Below are 13,306 nucleotides of genomic sequence, written 5' to 3'. Positions count from 1 at the left end.
TCCGTGTTACACTTTTATTACTGTGTTGTGTTTTAATTGCAGCATAACTGTAGAACCACAGATATGGTGTTAACTTTAAGTCCCAAAACAGAAAGAAGAATTAGTGCAGACAGAACTAGATCAGCACCTGAAGAATGACGGGCCAGAGAAAAAAACAAAATAAAAAAACAAATGTCGACCTCTAGTGGTGGCGGAAGGTTGGGCAAAAATACAATGACAAACTGACGTACCAAGTATTACAATTTCGTAAGGCTTGAAAAAATGGCGGGCTGATGACGGAGAGGGGGCGGGGCTCTGATGAATGAAGAATGTCGGACCGGCAAAAAAAAAAATGTAGGTTGCCCACCTCTGAAGATACATATTATATTTATAGACAGACAGATAGAGCTAGCTACCAAGCTAGCTTGGTTGTTTAATTTTAAAGGAAAAAAAGCAAATCAAAAACATGACACTAAACCAAAATCAGTTCAAACGGCAACTTTCCGGCTTTTCACACTTTTCCATACCTGCACCGAGCCAGGTAACCCCTCCCCATGGCTTGCAGCTGCGTCACAGTCCTGTAGGTCTCACAGTATCGTCTCCTCTCAACAAATCCCCTCCAGAACGCTTGGATCGCGATGGCCGCCGCCGTCCTTCGTCGGCGGTAGAACCTCCAGCTCCTCTGGATGGCCACTGCCGAGTGGCGCCACCGCAGGAACGTCCGGCGCTGCCTGCAGCGCCTCCAAGCTGTCTGGAGGCACACGACCGCTTGCTCCTCCAGTCTCAGATCCATGGCCGACTCGCTGGCGAGGCAGCGTCGCCACCATCGCTGTAGAACGGAGCAAGAAAATAACGAAATCTGTTTTTAGAAGGTTAATAATAGGAATTTTATAAAAAACAAAACACACAGTCCATTAAAAATGGGTCCCAAAATTTTTTGAGAATTTTTTTTTTCCCCCAAATACATTGTTACCAGCACAAAACAGTTTTTGATTAAAAAATACCAATAGTGCTGTGCCATTCATGTCGGATTTATTAAGGTTTGAAGCCATACTTATAATGCTATAGTGCTGTGGCGAAAATACTGCAAACATGATGTGGAACAAAATAACCAAAAATGGTCATAATACTGCATGAGGGTGAAAAAAAAACGCTCACCTGGATGACGCGGGAAGCCAGCCTCATCCTAACAAAGTTCTTCCTTTCCAGGACAGCTCGGAATCGGCGCTGCAACATAACGATACGGCGCAGAACTTCCTGGTGGAGGAGGGTCTGAAGACGCTGACGCTCCGCCTCTCGCAGGAACACCTAAAAGCCCATATTTTCATTTAGAAATCAAACGTGACGAGGTGACATGAGGAGAGCTTTGCAGTTGCGGTTTACCGTGGTATTGCCCACTTGATAGCCGGCGGGCATTAGATGGATCTGCCGGAAAAACTCCCGGATGCCTGACTTGGTGGCACTGGTGCCTCGAGGCAGTAGCACGTGGAAATGACGAACAAAATCCTGGAAAGAAGATCACGTTGACAACGGGGGAGGACTTTAGGAATTTTGCAATTCACAAGCCATCCGCCACCCCGCAGATGAACTTTACCTGGAAGGTATACTTGATGCTGTACCCAGATTGGCGGATTCGGACCGTTTCCAGCATCCCCGTGTACCGCAGTTGTCTGAGCACTAAGCTGTCGTTAAAACGTAACGGTAGCTGAGAAAGACAAGAAACAATGTTTTAGTTTTGTCATCGCGAATGAGCAGATATCTCATAAATCCAGTGATTTTTTTTTTTTTCCTTTTTACCTTCTCGGCATTGGAGCGAATGCACTTGACAAAGTACGGCTCCGATTGGTTGAGAGTCTCCATTAGTTTATTGAGAGAAGCCTGCATACAAAGATATTATTTTCTTCTTAATCCAGTTCAGTTTTACGAATTTTTAATCCAAAAGAAATATTTTTATGTCTCAAGACATTAACACCTTGAAAGTTCCGTTTCAGTGGAGAAAAATAGTTTTATAGCAATTGATTTTCATGTAGCGGTCATTTTTGAGCAGATGTCCACTAGAGGGCACTGTTTCACACGCACTCACCTGGAACTGTGCGCTGATACTGGGCGGTTTCTTCTTCTTGTGCAAGTGAAGAAGCGACTTAGTGATGCGGTCGTGGAGCGTCACGCTGCTCAGGTGGCGCAGAGACTTCACGTCTAACAAGTGCTATGAAGAATAATAAAATAAATAAATAAATAACATAATAACATAAAAGTCATTTTTTATGACAATTTGATGGCTTGTCCCACCTTAGGGAGGCTGGGCTTGGTTTTGGAGTTTTTGTTTCGTCTGAAGAGGAAAAATAATGTTATTAATTAACAGTGATTATAGAGTCAGCAACCTCAAAATTGATCAACAATCTTACATGTGGTCCCATTCGGATTAACAATTATTTTGTACCCAAAGTAACTACAAAAGTAATGTTTACAGATCATTGATCAATTACTTGAGGTACTTAAGTTTGATATCTCAGTAGGTAACAAAACACCAAAGTAATCAGACTGTTTAGGTGCTAAAGTAATTGATTACATTATTACTTGAGTACCCAAACTAATTTATTGTTAGTACCTAAAGTAATTGATTCATAGATACAAACATTGATTACTTCAGTACCTCGTTACCTTAATGAATCAATTCTTTTGTACCTTAAGTAACTATGTAAGTAATTAATAAGTTAATACTGTAATTAATTACTTTAGGTACTACATTAGCTAAATGACCACCAAATTAGCAATTAGCTAACGCAATTGGCATTAGTTTAGGAACTAAATTAATGAATTACTTTAGTATCCAAAGTAACTACTAAAGTAATCACTTACTTTATACATTAATTAATTACTTTGGTACGTCTGTAGGTAATAAAATACAAGAGTAATCAAATTGTTTAGGTCCAAAAGTAATTGATTACTTTAGTATTTGTTATCTACTAAAGCACCTGAAATATTTATGTATCCTAATTTATAAATACAATGATTACTTTAGTTACTAAAGTAACTAAAGTGCTAAAGTAAATACTGCACAAATAAAAAAACAAATACAAAAAACATAAAAACGTTTTTGGCAGTGAATGTGTTAAGTACTAAGTACTAAGTACTGCCAAAAACGTTTTTATGGTTTTTTTTATTTGTTTTTTTTTTGGGACTCCAGAAATGTAATACCAGGGATGTATTCATGGCTTGTTGTTTTTTTGTGTGTGTTGGGCTTGAGAAGGGGCTAAAAGTAATTGATTACTTTAGTACTTCATTCATATACTACCAGACAGTTTTAGACACCTCTTTAGCCAACCATTGGAAAAAAAATGTATTATGTCTGGACTCTTAAAAAAAAAAAAAAAAAACACGTAAAAAGACGTCTTTGGTATTGAATGAGGACATAGCTTTTGAAATTTAGGCGATTGAACGAGGAAGGCTTGAAAGGTGATTTGTTTCCCTCACAGTAAGATTCCCTGAGCTCGTTCCAGGAGTTTGCTGTTGGACGAGTTGAGGAAGATGCCGTCCTCTCCCAGGGCGGCGGAGCTCCCCGCCGAGGGCAGGCGTCCCGACCTCGGGCCGCGACCGTTGCAGCCCACGCCGAAGCCATCCCTGCAGGGGAGGGATGGAAAAAAAATAAAAATAACAAAAGACAAAAGACGGCCTTCCGCTTCCCGCAACTGAAGGGAGATTTACAAGAGGGACGGATGATTATGAGGACTCACCAGCTGGCTTTCTCGTTCAGGGTGTTGGCGCCTTGCAGATCTGACAGCGGAGAGCGAGGATTCTTCCTGGTGATGCCTGCGCACAACGGATGAACTCATTCGATCCCAAAGACGTGTTTTTACGTTTTTTTTTTTTTTTTTTTAAAGTGCAATAGACAGTCGAAAATCAAATCGGGGAAGACAGTAATCATTCAAATGTACTGTATTTATTTCTTATTAAACAACTGCTAAATATACAAATCAACTCATCAATACTTTATGAATTGAAAAATGCATGCATTTTATGGAGATTTCCTTCCTAATTAAAGAAACAAGTAATAGCCCAAAAAATGCAGATCAATAATCGGCCGGGCCGGCATCGATAACAGATTACAATTATTATGATTATCACTATTATCACTACGATAATTGGCTTAATTTGAATTAGATCAACACTCGTCAAGCGTGTCAGCTACCCGCCATGAAAAACATATTTGACGGTAACATTATTATTTATGATTTTTTTAAGGGCTATTTTAAAAAAGATGAATCTCGTCCATGGCACTGAAATAGTTAAAGAGCGGAAAAAGAATGAAGGGATGAAGAAATTCAGTGCTTAAAGGGATTGTGTGTAAAATTTAGACTGTTTTTCATCACTTTTGCAGTATTTTAGCCAAGGGATGGCACACTTGGTAGAGTGATGACAAAGAGGTCGAGCCATGAACTTTGTTGTCGCCATCTGGGTGAAATTTCAGCTCCCTAGTGTATTCTTTCAATGCTTTCCCTTTGATGTAAATATTTTTGCCACATTATTTTCACATTAACTTAGGCGAAGGATGCCCACTCTCAGTAGTGTGATAAAGAAGTGGTTGTGTCATGTTAAATTTTGACACGTTGTCACCGTCTGGGTGAAATTTCAGCTTCCTAGTGTCTTATTTGAATGCTTTTCCTTTGATGTGAAATCCCTTTGATGTGAAGATGAAAGGACCGGATAAGATACTGCACAATTAATGACCAATAATCATCTCAGCGTTTTTTTTTTGTTTTTATGCTGTTTTGCTTTACACAAATACCACCATTATGAAAAGAGTTATTTTTATATATCACATGTTGTGTAATCGGAATCCCCCTTTAGCCAGGAATTGTCGGGGATTTCTCGTCAAGCCCTTGTAAAGAAATCCATTAGAATGACACGCTTATTGACTTATTTACAAGACCAAAACCTGCAATGTTTTCTGCATTTTATCATCTTGTATCTGCAGAACAAATCAGATTCCACTGAACGGCACATTGTAAGACGAAAAAGACCGTCCAATCTCGACAACGTCCGCGGCCTCCCGTGCGTCCACGGGGGACGAATTCCATTGATTTTTTCCGATCAGTCACAAAGGAAATGATGTGGCGGAGCTTGTATTTCTTCTGGTGCGCTGCCGTCATAAAAGCTTCTCGGTTCACGTGTTGTTGACCACAAGTCGACGGCCTCAAGCTGGAATTGATTTCTGAGCGTTTTCACTTGAACTCACCTCAGAAATTTACCGTCATTGTAAAGGCGGTTAACAAGACGCCGCCTTCCAAAAACGACATGAGAGATGGGCGCTTACAGGAATACGCAAAGCTCCGAAAGCCGGCCAGTTTTACACATGACTAATACCAGTGTAATTTAATTGAGTTGGACAAATTTCTGCTCTTAAATCAAATCATTGCGGTGGATTTGTGGCAGGGTTCGGCCTTCCAATATCGCAGTGCTGCTTTTTGTCTTCTTTAATGTCCTGTTTCATGTTACCAACTTGGAGCAGGATCATTTTCAGGAATCTTCCGGGCGATTTAACTGTCGTGGACCTACTTACTGTATTTCTCGTCTTTGCACCTTTGAAGGATCTCAAGGCTCCGCTGGTGGACCGGGTGATGGAGGAAACTGAAGCTGTCGACGGTTTTGATGGCGCCGCCGTGGATGGCGGAATCGTGACCTAGCAATCAGATGCAAAAAATTTTAAATGAAAATATCGAGGTGTCAGGTTCAAACTTTCATTCGCCAAATTTCATTATTGTTATGTCTTTATTTTGTTAATTACTATATCAGCAAATCAAATGGAATGTTTTTAATGCTGTTACTTCCCCCTTTCAAATTAAGAGCAAATTAACTGGAACATGAAGCAACTTACTGCAAAATTGTGTTACAGTGCCTCCGTTGTAAAATGTTTGTGTGCTTTTATTTTGTTAATTACAGTATCAACAAATCACATTTAATGTTTTTTTTAACGCTGTTACAGGAATACTTTGTTTCCTTTTCAAATTAAAATCAAATTAATTGGAACATGAAGAAACTTCAAGCAAAATTGTGTTTCAGTGAATCCTTTGTAAAATGTTGCGTGCCTTCATTTTGTTTATTACTGTATCAGCAAATCATATCTTATGGGTTTTTAAATGCTGTTACAGGAAGAGCATTTATTTCTTTTCAAACTGAAAGAAAATTGATTGGAACATGAAGCAACTTATTGTTAAATTGTTAGTTGTGGCATGTCTAGTAGCAACACAGTACCAACCTGTCTTCTTGTGAGTGTGTCGGCGTCCGGCCTCCCTGAAAGCCACCAGGGCCCTGAAGTAGGCACGCAACACGGCCCAGCGGAACGTGGCCACGGGGTCGATTCCCATCAAGCCGCAGATGAAGGCGTTCTTGCTGCTCTTCAGCAAGGCCACCACGTCGGGACGCATGTGGTCCGTGTTCTTCTCCCGGAAGTCCTGAACACAATAGACACAAATAAATATATATATATATATATATATATATATATAACTAAAATACTATAAACTATAAAGTTTGGAGCGCCCTGTTTGAAACGGTCTTCTCTCCAGACGCCAGCCGTATCTCCAAGCCCACACCAGACACCTCTCCACGGTGGAGGATAACCAACTGTTACGGATTCATATTATCCAAAACTCTTGAGCGCTTCCAGCACATGTGCTTCTTATCAGAGCGCAACTGGGAGGCGAGCGAGAGAATTAGATTTAGCAAGGGGAGGAAAAAAAAAAAAAAGTAGGTCGAAAGCACGACAAGAAGTTCATAAAAGGCTTGGACGAAAGTGAGAGAAAAAGATGCTTTGTCGGTGAAGTAGGCCAATTATACTTTTGCTGCGCTATATATGATAAAAGCCCCTTTCATGCTGTCTGGAAACGTTGGTGTCGTCCGCCTTTTTCCGGGGTTCTGTTTTGTGTATCGATCAAGAAAAGATGACTCATAAGATTACCGCAAAATGGCGCGCTGCCACGTACGAACAATAGCGCCACTAATTTAGCGAATCGTGACGCGAACGAGGATTTGTACTGGGGTAAGGCTGCAGCTAACGATTATTTGAACTCGTTCAGTGCTATTTTCAATTTGAAATTGAGATTGAATGTCTGGATGTATAAATACGTCTTTGGGACTGAATGAGTCAATAATTTAAAGATATGTTTTCATTTACACCCCTTAAAAAAACCTGGAGGTTTATTTTCAAGTTGACTTATGCTAACTTTTTTAGGATATTGTTTTGGGGTGAAACACAAGTCAACAAAGAATTTTCTGTTTGCTGACATACTTTGAACGCCGCTCAACGGAATGTGGCGAAAATTGCAGGAAAATCAGTGTCATAAATCCTATTAAAATGCATCTCAAAAATGGTAATTAAAATGGTTTTATATGGTCCAAAATTTGGACAATGATTACTTTTGTACACGAAATTTTGCACGTGCAAATGCAATCACTTAATACTTGCATTTTGAAATGTTATACGTTTTAATCATCTGCTGGAAATTTCAGCTTCCTCAAGTGTTTTTTTCCCCATCGATTCTTATAAGATATTGTTGAAAAAAAGAAGTTAAAGGAATTTCCATAATTTGTAACATAATGCCACAAGGGTTAAATTGACAGTCTATAAAATTTGCTACCATAAAGTCGCAATTGATAACTTAAGCTTCACTAAACATTAATAATATTTTTGGCTGCTCCTCTATCCTCTAATCACTCTGCTTTCATAAAAATAATATTTTAAGTCTGTGTAAAGCGGTACTCAATTTATTTAGCCAATTTCAGTTGAAAAAACTACTTGGTGTATCATTAATTTGATGTTATTTTTCATGTACAAATCAAGGCTCACCTGTTAGTCATGTGATGCGCACAAGCTGAGCTGTGATTGGTCATTAGTTTTAAAAAGTATTCAATGGATTTTAAAATGAATTGCCATAAATGATGCACAAAATAATATATTTTTATTGCTGAAAATGGCCTAAATAGGGAGCTATCTCTATAAAAGCTTAAAGAATTGTTTTTAAATAGTTATTTAGCAAGTGATTAGTTTTGGGTGAGTCGTCGCGCCTCTAAAATGGAAGGAGCTCATTTTTGTAATTGGAGGGAATTTGCAAAAGACAAAGAAGCTGACCTTAACCCCATACTTGACTTTCCCGGCGTAGTGTCGGATAATGAAAGCGGGCTCCATGACGGCGGGGAACTCGATGTAGCTGTTTCCCTCATGCTGCCGCTTGAACTTGTCCAGCAAGGTCTGATTGGACGCCTGAGGGAAACTGCAGTCCAAAAGTCAGAAGAGAGAAGCGCAACCACAACTTCGCGTCGAGGACGACACAAAGCGGCCAGCAGGTGGCGTACTTGCACTCCTCGTCCAGCAGGTGGAAGAGCGCTGTGGGCTTTTTGCTGATGAGGTTGATGCAGCTGCTGTTGTCGATGTAGTCGATGGTGTGCCAGCTGATGCCCTCCGCTCGGTACTCCTCCTGCAACGAGACGCCGCAACGTGTTAGCCGAAGCTTCTCAGGTCTCTTTTTGATCCTAGAAAGACGTTTGTTTTCAAATACGGCGGATTTGGGTTTTCCCATCCTTGCTTAACCCTACTGCGGGATTTTGTCCAATCCTTTGAGCTTTACATCAAGGGCATTTCACTTCAAAGGGAAAGAATTGAAAGAAAACACTAGGGAGCTGAAATTTCACCCAAAAACACGTCATTGTTCAACATGGCACAATCTCTTAGTTATCACACTATCAGGAGTGTGAAATCCCTTGGCTAAAATACTGCGAGAACAACGGAAAGACTCTTTACATCAAAACTAGGGAGCTGAAATTTCACCCTGATGGTGACAACATGTCAAAGTTCAACATGGCACAACCACTTATTTATCACACTACCAAGAGTGGGTCATTAGCTGGGCTAAGACAATGTGAGAATAATGTGGAAAAAATATTTACATCAACGCCATTTCACATCAAAGGGAACGCATTGAAAGAAGACACTAGGGAGCTGAAATTTCACCCAGATAATGACAACGTCTAAAACTAACACGCACCGTCACTTAATCATCACACTATCAGGAGTCCGCCATCCCTTGGCTAAAATACTGCGAGAATATTGTGGAAAAAATATTTAAAGAAAACACCAGGGAGCTGAAATTTTACCCAGATGGTGACGTCATGTCTGAATTTGAAATGGCACAACCAACTTAGTTCTCACACTAACAGGAAAGTTCCATCCCTTGGCTAAAATACTGGAAGAAAGATGTGGAAGAAAATGACCCAAAAATAATCAAAATATTGTATTGCACAAAGGTTAATAGTACACCACACAAATTATTTGAAGAGGTACAGGAACACCAAATGGAAAATAAGTTTTTAAGTATGTTTACAGTACATTAAAATGATTTAGTTATCAAATTTGGAAATCATTATTTTTTTACTGCTGAATATACAACTTTAAATAATTGGATATACTGCTCAAATAATTTCCCACACAGGGACTAAAAATACAAGAAAACTTGATACAGCAAGTTGTAAGGAAATAAAATCTGAAAATTGAGAAAACTGACAAGGTAAAAAAAAAAGAATGCAGCAGGAGTGTACCTGCTCCAATTTGAAGATGTGTTGATTGAAGTAGTGCTGCAGCCGCTCGTTGGCAAAGTTGATGCAGAATTGCTCAAAGCTGTTGTTTTCGTAGTCCTCAAATCCAAAGATGTCCAACACGCCAATGGAAAGGATCTGGAGGGAGACAACGCGCACAATCCATCATCATTATCATTAGGATTTTTCAAAATGCGTCTCAATTGACAGCTAACGCTGGAATCATGTGAGAAACTCAACGCCATTTCACACTGGTAAATAATATATTAGAGTGAGAAAAGCAGAAGCTTTTGTCATGCAAACATTTGGGAAACATTTCCCTCTAGTGGTAGGATGACAAAGTGCTTGATTTGACATGTAGGTAGCCAGCTTTTTAAATGTTAATACCGCCGAGGATCATCTTAATTAATCTTGTATTCAAAGTACAGTGGACCCCCGGGTTACAGCATCCCCGGGTTAGGTTTTTTTGTGGAATACTGAGTTTTTTCGTCCCTTCTTCAAGGTATTTTCCCAAAAACAACTGTCATGACCCTAGGGGTTGGCTTTATTTGTGTTGTTTTGTCTCCATCTGCAGGTGTTTTTAGGTAATTGCACTTATTTTCTGTCAAACAACGCGTGACTACAACGCTGGTCTGCTATTGGTCGGTGTCTCAAGGAGATGCTGGTCTGCTATTGGTCGGCCTCACTCGTTTCAAAATGGCGGAACGGTAAACCTTTGTTCTATCGCGAGTGGTTAGAAAAGTGTATTTATAGTGCATTTTATTACTTAATTCAAAGTTGAATGGGTTAAGCATGGGTCCCGAGATTGCTAGCGATGTTAAAGAGAAAAGTAAGAAGATGATTTATATGGAAACCAAGCTGGAGAGAGCTAGCCTAGCCTAGGCTAGCCTTACTAGGGAATATGGGCAAAACAAGCGCCACTCAAAGGTAAATAAATCCTTTCTATATTTTTTATTTAAGATGTTTTCAGATTGTATACATGTATACCACGAACACGTATTTAACCCACAGATCCTCTTCATCTATTTTTATTTGAGGCTTTGCATCCATCATAGACAATATTTTTTATTGCCTTTTAAGGTCCATTAAGATCCACGGCTTGATTACTCATTAGCATGCACAGTCTGAAGAAGGCGGGTCCTCAAAGCAGGCCTTTCATTAGGGAATGGGCAGTAAAATAGGTCCCACTATCAAAGGAAGCCTTTATTCCTGTTCAGAATAACCGTATTTATTTTTTTGGTAGGGAAGAACAATAACCTTGATAACAAGTGCAACTGCATCGCCCCCACCCCCTACCCTTGACATGATCAACATGATGTCAGTGCCAAGGGAATAGAAAGTTACACACACACACACACACACAAAGGACCAGAGGGGGGTAATGTGAGCTGATAGGGAATTCAATGCCATCTGCCCAATTGTTTTTGGCACACACAGATGCAGATGCACACACATCGGGGGGGGGGCAATCCTTGACTCCGGCAAAGATGGCCGCGTCTCACCTTTGAATTGTCCTCCAGGTCCTTATTGTTGAGCAGAGCGTGATTGGCCCGGAACACGATCCAGTCAAAGAGGGCGCTGTACAACGACTTGGCCATGGAGTCCCTCACCGTGCCCGCCTATGCACAAAGTGCAAAATGTCATCCATTTCATTTTACATAAAAAAATGTTTTTGACCATCTCAGGGGGCAGCCATCTTGTCAACGGGTGTCGTCTGAAAATGACATCATCATAGTCACTCAGGGCGTACGACCAATCACGGCCCGCCAGTTTTCTGAGTTTGCTCATGTTCACGTTCGCAAGCTAAGCCGTGATCGGTTGTCATCTGAGCCCTGAGCAATTGCGATGTCATTTTAAGTCGACGATTCTCAAAATGGCCGCCCGCTAAGGTGGATACAAACAGGTGGATTTGATGCAATATTCAAGATTCAAGAGTTTTATAGCCATATGCATAGAAATACCACACAATAAAATTCTTATTCTGTTCACTTCACCAAGCATTCCATAATTGAGCAAATAATAATGTAGGCAATAAAAAAAGTCAATGTTCAATGTAGTTTTTCAGTACCGCTTAGCTTACATATAACCAACATATTTATTAAAATGGCACTTGTAAGCATTCCTGTTTTCCTTTTTTTTTTTTTTTTTTAAATTACACTGTTGCAACTCTTTTGGTGAATGAATAAGTAAAACTCAAATTGACCTGTGAATAATATTGCTGTTTTTGAGGGAGGAAAAAAATGAATCACAAGATTTTTTAGTGAACAGTTTTACACAGAAAAAAAACAAAAAAACTTTAGGAAAATGTTGGATAATTAGACAAGATCTTGGATTAAATTGACCCAAAATCTTGTTACTTTTCCAGGGAAACAAAAAACAAAAAAATGTATGTACTATATGTATGCATGTAAATATATGTATATGTCTGTATGCATGAGTGTATATCAGTGTAGCAATATTAGTATGATAATACAAATGACTTACAGGGGGAAGAGAATATAAATGTATTTTTATTTCTTCAGAGTACATTTTTGTTAACTATTTTCAATTTTAGCTTTTTTTGTATGTGCAAACTATATATTATGCATATACAGCAATGTTTATGTTTGAAATAAATTATGAATTCATACATTCATGCATGCACACACCTCTGGGTCAACGGCATCGCTGTTCTTGAGAAATGAAAAAAAAAAATCACTGAATTCTACATATTTCGGACGTGAAAATATGAAGAACGTTTTTGAGGTGATTTCCTCTTTAAAACAGCCGCTTTTGCAGGCCTTTTGCCGCCTTATTGTGCAGACAACAAAAACATATTTTGTTTGTTTGCCTTCCCAACAATAGCTTACTTTTAGCCAATAAAAATACACACAGAGTGAAAATTGAAAAGGGCAAATATTTGCTACTGTGTTTGATGGGAACACGCAGGTGCTGGTCTGTGTGTGACTCACTGTTGCTAAGGTCTGATGAGGCAACACAAATTTTGCATTTCAAAAAAAAACAAAACAACAACAAATGGCGTCTTTTGCATTATTGATTCTTTGTGGTATTTTTAGCCGCTTAGGCTGTGATGCTTCAGACAAGTTATGCAAGAAGGTTATGAATAATTCAAGAATAAAAATCATAATGCGGTTTAAAGCGAACTCAAGGGACTGACAGCTTGGATGCTAACATTAAGTATATGTTTTTTCACTCCCTTGTTAAATTATTTTCGAAATTGTATGTATCTCAATTAGATCATCTCAAAGGAGTTTAGATACACCCGCATCATTTAATCAAATGCAATAAAAAAGTTATTTTTGTAAAGCAATCTGATCCTTACAATCAAATTAATCATTTTTTGAATTGTTCGATATCACTTTTTCCAAACCGATACCAACATGAGAACGGTGCTCATCGCGGTTCACTTGATCGCGAATTTTCATTTATGACCATTAACTTTTTTACTGCAAGTTTATGTCACTATTTTTCTTTCATTTACATCAGACTAGTCAAAAAAACAGAAATGTTATTTATTAAAGAAAAACATGTCAACCTCTACCACAGAAACTCATATTAACTTGCAGGCCACATGGAGAAAAATTACCAGTTGCCTATTGCCAAGTGGGACGGACCAATCAAATCATGGTATATATATTTATACTGTATACCGTAACTTTAAAACAACAACTTCAACTTTATTATTCTTTTTTAACACTGTCCAAAATAGTACAAGAACAACATCGCTATTAACTGTAAA

At 39.1% G+C, this 13,306-nt stretch overlaps 1 protein-coding gene across 7 annotated transcripts in view; it reads right to left on the bottom strand.

Moving 5' to 3' along the window:
* Window positions 1-13,306, bottom strand: part of LOC148422726 (unconventional myosin-IXAb-like) — a 92,012-nt gene that overhangs the window by 20,681 nt on the left and 58,025 nt on the right. For all 7 annotated transcript variants that reach the window (XM_088416491.1, XM_088416494.1, XM_088416493.1 and 4 more), the window contains 15 exons: window positions 11,070-11,186; window positions 9,571-9,705; window positions 8,332-8,453; window positions 8,108-8,249; window positions 6,236-6,431; window positions 5,540-5,659; window positions 3,714-3,789; window positions 3,454-3,600; window positions 2,269-2,308; window positions 2,063-2,185; window positions 1,777-1,857; window positions 1,574-1,684; window positions 1,363-1,485; window positions 1,138-1,287; window positions 507-808 (listed from right to left, as the gene is read on the bottom strand). In XM_088416491.1, coding sequence (XP_088272617.1) covers window positions 507-808; window positions 1,138-1,287; window positions 1,363-1,485; window positions 1,574-1,684; window positions 1,777-1,857; window positions 2,063-2,185; window positions 2,269-2,308; window positions 3,454-3,600; window positions 3,714-3,789; window positions 5,540-5,659; window positions 6,236-6,431; window positions 8,108-8,249; window positions 8,332-8,453; window positions 9,571-9,705; window positions 11,070-11,186 — 1,985 coding nt within the window. The remainder of the gene's footprint in view (window positions 1-506; window positions 809-1,137; window positions 1,288-1,362; window positions 1,486-1,573; window positions 1,685-1,776; window positions 1,858-2,062; window positions 2,186-2,268; window positions 2,309-3,453; window positions 3,601-3,713; window positions 3,790-5,539; window positions 5,660-6,235; window positions 6,432-8,107; window positions 8,250-8,331; window positions 8,454-9,570; window positions 9,706-11,069; window positions 11,187-13,306) is intronic.

This window comes from Hippichthys cyanospilos, chromosome 6 (genome assembly GCF_059441005.1).
Source record: "Hippichthys cyanospilos isolate Australia breed blue-spotted pipefish chromosome 6, RoL_Hcya_1.0, whole genome shotgun sequence".
NCBI classification, from domain to species: domain Eukaryota; kingdom Metazoa; phylum Chordata; class Actinopteri; order Syngnathiformes; family Syngnathidae; genus Hippichthys; species Hippichthys cyanospilos.
The sequence above is the reverse complement of the archived record's forward strand: the minus strand, read 5'-3'. Positions and strand labels throughout refer to the sequence as shown.